This window comes from Symphodus melops (genome assembly GCF_947650265.1).
Source record: "Symphodus melops genome assembly, chromosome: 10".
NCBI classification, from domain to species: domain Eukaryota; kingdom Metazoa; phylum Chordata; class Actinopteri; order Labriformes; family Labridae; genus Symphodus; species Symphodus melops.
The window spans coordinates 533,573-540,289 of record NC_136700.1 but is presented as its reverse complement, the minus strand read 5'-3'; the positions used below and the strand labels follow the sequence as shown (position 1 = coordinate 540,289).

The window sequence follows — 6,717 nt, the reverse complement described above, 5'->3', positions numbered from 1 at the left end:
TCAGAGCTTCCTGCTGGGACAGGAAGTCTGAGTGTGTTCAGATCTGTGTCTCAGGGTCTGAGTGTGTTCAGGGGGTCTGAGTGTGTTCAGGGGGTCTGAGTGTGTTCAGGGGGTCTGAGTGAGTTCAGGGGGTCTGAGTGAGTTCAGGGGGTCTGAGTGTGTTCAGGGGGTCTGAGTGTGTTCAGGGAGTCTGAGTGAGTTCAGGGGGTCTGAGGAAGTTCAGGGGGTCTGAGTGAGTTCAGGGGGTCTGAGTGTGTTCAGGGGGTCTGAGTGAGTTCAGGGGGTCTGAGTGAGTTCAGGGGGTCTGAGTGAGTTCAGGGGGTCTGAGTCTTGTGAGGAGGGAGAACCTGAAAGTAGCTCAGTGAACTCCGTCTTTGTTTCTCCTGCATGCATACGCCAAAGTTAGCCTTTGGAGGTAATGAGCCCAGTGCATTCTGGGTGTTGAAGTCTTAGATCTCTCTCTGTGCAGATGGAGAGTAGACGAGGATTTAACTTTGATGACAGTGACCCAACATGTCAGGAGGGACTGTGAGGAAACACCTGAGCTGCTCTCCTCCTCTTCACTTAGATCAGCTGATCCAGGTGTGCAATGACTTTAACAACGTGTTCAGGAGAAAAGATCAGAGGGAACAGGAACAGGAAGAGGAACAGGAACAGGAAGAGGAAGAGGAACAGGAACAGGAAGAGGACAGGTGTGCTTCCAGGTAAAAGCTTCCAGTGATGATGTGTTCATGGTCAGTTCCTAAACACGTAAATCGCAACTTTTTTTACTGTAAATGAACAGAAATCTGTCGCTCACGAGCTCAGAGCGTGTCAGCAGCTGTGAGTCAGGTGAAGTGATGGAGGCCATGATGGTGTGTGTGTGTGTGTGTGTGTGTGTGTGTGTGTGTGTGTGTGTGTGTGTGTGTGTGTGTGTGTTTTAGCTGCAGGAGGGTTAATTAGAGTAAAAACAAAATGAAGCAGTAGAGGCATCTGTGATAAAAGATTAAAGCTGTTATTACCTGTGTGTGTGTGTGTGTGTGTGTGTGTGTGTGTGTGTGTGTGTGTGTGTGTGTGTGTGTGTGTGTGTGTGTGTCAGCAGTAGTTTTTGAAGCCTGCAGGCGGCAGGATGACGACAGTGACGTGCTGAAGAGTCGTACACGGTAAACTCAGAGTGTATTTAATGCAGATCTGATGATACTTATTTAAAGTCATTTACCTGATGAGTGTGTTGGTGTGAGTCTCTGCACACACACACACACACACACACACACACACACACACACACACACACACACACACACACACCCTGAGAGGTGAACATTTCATACACACACTCTGAGAGGTGAACATTTCATACACACACACTCTGAGAGGTGAACATTTCATACACACACTCTGAGAGGTGAACATTTCATACACACACACTGAGAGGTGAACATTTCATACACACACACTGAGAGGTGAACATTTCATACACACACACTCTGAGAGGGATGGTGATGGTGGCGCTGTGCTGGGGGGCCGCGAGCCTCAGGCTGAGACACTCTGTCAACTGAACAGCAGGAAGGAAAAGAAAAAGTGAAAACGGATCATTTCACTAAAGCAGGAGGCGCAAAACACAATCATCATCATCATCAGTCATCACCCCCAAAAACCCCGCCCCCGCCCGCCGATCAGTGACGTCAGCGGGGCTGTATAAGAGCCGCTCCTGACGGGACAGAGCCAGAAGATCCGCCGACCCGCAGACAGACAGACAAGTGATGAAGATGGTCTCCTCCTCGCGCCTCCGCTGCCTCCTTCTTCTCCTCCTCTCCCTCACCGCCTCCATCAGCTGCTCCTCCGCCGCTCAGAGAGACTCCAAACTCCGCCTGCTGCTGCACCGGACCCCGCAGCTGGGCTCCAAGCAGGTCAGACACGCGCACACATGCGTGCACACACACACACACCTACACGCGCACACACACACCTACACACACACACACACACACACACAGAGGGACATTCCTTTATTGAAAACGTCAAACTCTTTTTTCTTCTTCTACGGTTTCTTCACTGTAACGACTCTTCAGTCTGCAGCAGATTGAACTTTATTTTATATTCTAAAACACAACAACGGAAAAAACGTTAAATATATATATTCTTAAAAAACCAAATAACTTCACAAATCCAACAAAATGCATCATTAGACAGTCTGTATGTTTTATTAGTTTAAAGTTTATTCAAACAGCTTCAAGAACTTAAAATGTGTTAAAAGTACAAAATGTTTTTTGGCGTATTAAATATTTTAAACTGTTGTATTATTATAAAACAAAATTAAACAATGACAGACAGACAGACAGACAGACAGACAGACAGAGAGACAGACAGACAGACAGACAGACAGAGAGACAGACAGACAGACAGACAGACAGACAGACAGACAGACAGACAGACAGACAGACGCTGCTGTTATGAACCTAAAGTGCTTAAGAATTGAGTTTACAATCTGAAATACGATGAGGGTTATGATTTCTTCTTCTGTCTCAACATCTCTTTATTCTCCCATTAATCCTGTCAGGATGCTGCTCGTCTGAAAGGACGATACCAGCAGTCAGAGCTCAGAACATGAAGTCTGTTTGTTCTATATATATAAATATATATATAAATATATTGTGGCCGATAAAAAGACATTTATTTAAATCATCAACATGTTATCAATTCAAACAAAAAAAACTGAGTTTCCCCGTCCTCCACTTTTTAAAAAGTTTTCCCTTCTATGAGCACCAGTGGATTGAGAGATACCAGACGTTACAGCCTGTTTACCTGCTGCAGACGTTACAGCCTGTTTACCTGCTGCAGACGTTACAGCCTGTTTACCTGCTGCAGACGTTACAGCCTGTTTACCTGCTGCAGACGTTACAGTCTGTTTACCTGCTGCAGACGTTGCAGTCTGTTTACCTGCTGCAGACGTTACAGCCTGTTTACCTGCTGCAGACGTTACAGCCTGTTTACCTGCTGCAGACGTTACAGCCTGTTTACCTGCTGCAGACGTTACAGCCTGTTTACCTGCTGCAGACGTTACAGCCTGTTTACCTGCTGCAGACGTTACAGCCTGTTTACCTGCTGCAGACGTTACAGCCTGTTTACCTGCTGCAGACGTTACAGCCTGTTTACCTGCTGCAGACGTTACAGCCTGTTTACCTGCTGCAGACGTTACAGCCTGTTTACCTGCTGCAGACGTTACAGCCTGTTTACCTGCTGCAGACGTTACAGTCTGTTTACCTGCTGCAGACGTTACAGCCTGTTTACCTGCTGCAGACGTTACAGCCTGTTTACCTGCTGCAGACGTTACAGTCTGTTTACCTGCTGCAGACGTTACAGCCTGTTTACCTGCTGCAGACGTTACAGCCTGTTTACCTGCTGCAGACGTTACAGTCTGTTTACCTGCAGACGTTACAGCCTGTTTACCTGCTGCAGACGTTACAGCCTGTTTACCTGCTGCAGACGTTACAGTCTGTTTACCTGCTGCAGACGTTACAGTCTGTATACCTGCTGCAGACGTTACAGCCTGTTTACCTGCTGCAGACGTTACAGTCTGTTTACCTGCTGCAGACGTTACAGTCTGTTTACCTGCTGCAGACGTTACAGCCTGTTTACCTGCTGCAGACGTTACAGTCTGTTTACCTGCTGCAGACGTTACAGTCTGTATACCTGCTGCAGACGTTACAGCCTGTTTACCTGCTGCAGACGTTACAGTCTGTTTACCTGCTGCAGACGTTACAGCCTGTTTACCTGCTGCAGACGTTACAGTCTGTTTACCTGCAGACGTTACAGCCTGTTTACCTGCTGCAGACGTTACAGCCTGTTTACCTGCTGCAGACGTTACAGTCTGTTTACCTGCTGCAGACGTTACAGTCTGTATACCTGCTGCAGACGTTACAGCCTGTTTACCTGCTGCAGACGTTACAGTCTGTTTACCTGCTGCAGACGTTACAGTCTGTTTACCTGCTGCAGACGTTACAGCCTGTTTACCTGCTGCAGACGTTACAGTCTGTTTACCTGCTGCAGACGTTACAGTCTGTATACCTGCTGCAGACGTTACAGCCTGTTTACCTGCTGCAGACGTTACAGTCTGTTTACCTGCTGCAGCCGTTACAGTCTGTTTACCTGCTGCAGACGTTACAGTCTGTTTACCTGCAGACGTTACAGTCTGTTTACCTGCTGCAGACGTTACAGCCTGTTTACCTGCAGACGTTACAGTCTGTTTACCTGCTGCAGACGTTACAGCCTGTTTACCTGCAGACGTTACAGTCTGTTTACCTGCTGCAGACGTTACAGCCTGTTTACCTGCAGACGTTACAGCCTGTTTACCTGCTGCAGACGTTACAGTCTGTTTACCTGCTGCAGACGTTACAGCCTGTTTACCTGCAGACGTTACAGCCTGTTTACCTGCTGCAGGCGTTACAGTCTGTTTACCTGCTGCAGACGTTACAGTCTGTTTACCTGCTGCAGACGTTACAGCCTGTTTACCTGCTGCAGACGTTACAGTCTGTTTACCTGCTGCAGACGTTACAGTCTGTTTACCTGCTGCAGATGTTACAGCCTGTTTACCTGCTGCAGACACGTTACAGTCTGTTTACCTGCTGCAGACGTTACAGTCTGTTTACCTGCAGACGTTACAGCCTGTTTACCTGCTGCAGACGTTACAGCCTGTTTACCTGCTGCAGACGTTACAGCCTGTTTACCTGCTGCAGACGTTACAGTCTGTTTACCTGCTGCCGACGTTACAGTCTGTTTACCTGCTGCAGACGTTACAGTCTGTTTACCTACTGCAGACGTTACAGTCTGTTTACCTGCTGCAGACGTTACAGTCTGTTTACCTGCTGCAGACGTTACAGCCTGTTTACCTGCTGCAGACGTTACAGTCTGTTTACCTGCTGCAGACGTTACAGTCTGTTTACCTGCTGCAGACGTTACAGTCTGTTTACCTGCTGCAGACGTTACAGTCTGTTTACCTGCTGCAGGCTCTAATTGTTCATATTGAATGTTTACATAGGACAGAGCGAGCACGAGTCTACCAGAGTTCCTTGTGTGTTAATGTTTCTGTGTTAATGTTTCTGTTTGCCTCTCTGTGTGTTTGCAGGACGTGTCTCGTGCCTCGCTGGCTGAGCTGCTCCTCTCTGACATCCTGCAGATGGAGAACGAGGTGTTGGAGGAGGAACCCTTCTCTCTGAATGAAGGAGAAGCTGAAGACGTCCACGTAGATCTGGAGCGAGCGGCCGGCAGCGGGCCGCTTCTCGCCCCCCGAGAGAGGAAGGCCGGCTGCAAGAACTTCTTCTGGAAGACGTTCACCTCGTGCTGAGCCTCAGTCAGACGCTGTACAGACTGTGCGAAGAGTTCAGACTGTTCTCAGCTGATCCTTTCTGAATGTAAACACCATTAAGCTATTTTTAATTGTTGGTTTGAATAAAATCTGTTTGAGAGAAACGCTGGCTGAGTCTTCTGGAGGAAATAAAATGTTTTTATTGGAGCTGCTCATTAACAGCTGGGGGGGGGGCAGCTGTGAAATAAAAGTTAATGAAGGTTAATAAAGATGGAGGCATCTTCATGGAAACCAGAGAAAACACAATTTAGTTTGCCATCAACTGTTTCTTCACACGAGACATCAGAGAAGAAGAGTCTCACGTTAAAGCTGCACAGGACGAAGAGGACGTGTTAGCAACGTGTTAGCAACGTGTTAGCATAAAATAACATCAAAACAAGGGGTTTGTTTTACAATGAATCAAAGAACAAATGATGAGACAGATAACTTCAACAGGAACATTACCAAGTTCAGTTCAGAGTGTGTGTGTGTGTGTGTGTGTGTATTACTGTAATAATGGGGACCTAGATTTACTTATTCATTAGCTTTTAAGCAGTTTACAGTCTTTATATGGGCGACAACATCTCAAGTGTTCGCACTGAAATGACCTCAGACAAACAAGAATCAGAGAAGTCAGAACAATGCCTGTCGTATCTTTGCTAATTTAATTATCTTATTTGCACCTTCATATAAGTAATGATGAATCTGTTGCTAAATGAAATGTGGTTGTACTCCATGTTTTCTAATAGTTATGTATTTGTTCACACCCCACAGCTAGCAGCTTCCTTACTGAATGATAAACTAAAGTCATGTGACCCTAACATTACTTATCATATGTTGTTTTAAAACCTTTTATTAGGTTAAAATCAAACCATTCCAGAATATGAACAGTAACAGATGTACTACATGTTATTTACTTCTTTCTATAGAAATACAACAAACTGGAGAATTTACATGATTTTAAAAAAAACAGTACATTTATTGCCACGTTATGTAAAAATGTGTCACATAAGAAAATGTGAAGTATGCTAATATTTATTGATTTATGTAAAATGTCCCCTGTAAACGTGGACTGGTTCTTTAGGAAGTCCCCATAATGCACAGAGAAACTTGGACTCCATCATTTCAAAGGTTTGAAGGTGCATCCGCTCAGTTAGCACTGGAAACTTTACCTGATTGTTTTCAGAGCCGAGGCACCGCTAGAAATGGTCCCCACAAGTGATGATTAAAAACCTGGTCCCCATAGATGATATAAACGCGTAGGTGTGTGTGTGTGTGTGTGTGTGTGTGTGTGTGTGTGTGTGTGTGTGTGTGTGGCAGCAGCTGCTGCAGTCAGATTAGCTGCTCCTTTCATTAATTTGCTCTTTGTTAAGAAAAGCTTTCAGGAAGTAAAA

General features: G+C 45.9%; 1 protein-coding gene across 1 annotated transcript; it reads left to right on the top strand.

The window, feature by feature from the left end:
* Positions 1 to 1,687: 1,687 nt before the first annotated feature.
* sst1.1 (somatostatin 1, tandem duplicate 1) lies at positions 1,688 to 5,501 on the top strand. Its single transcript, XM_079354116.1, has 2 exons — positions 1,688 to 1,889; positions 5,105 to 5,501. Exons 1-2 carry the CDS (start codon positions 1,743 to 1,745, stop codon positions 5,321 to 5,323), a joined length of 366 nt encoding a protein of 121 aa, XP_079210242.1. The 5' UTR covers positions 1,688 to 1,742; the 3' UTR covers positions 5,324 to 5,501.
* Positions 5,502 to 6,717: the final 1,216 nt, after the last annotated feature.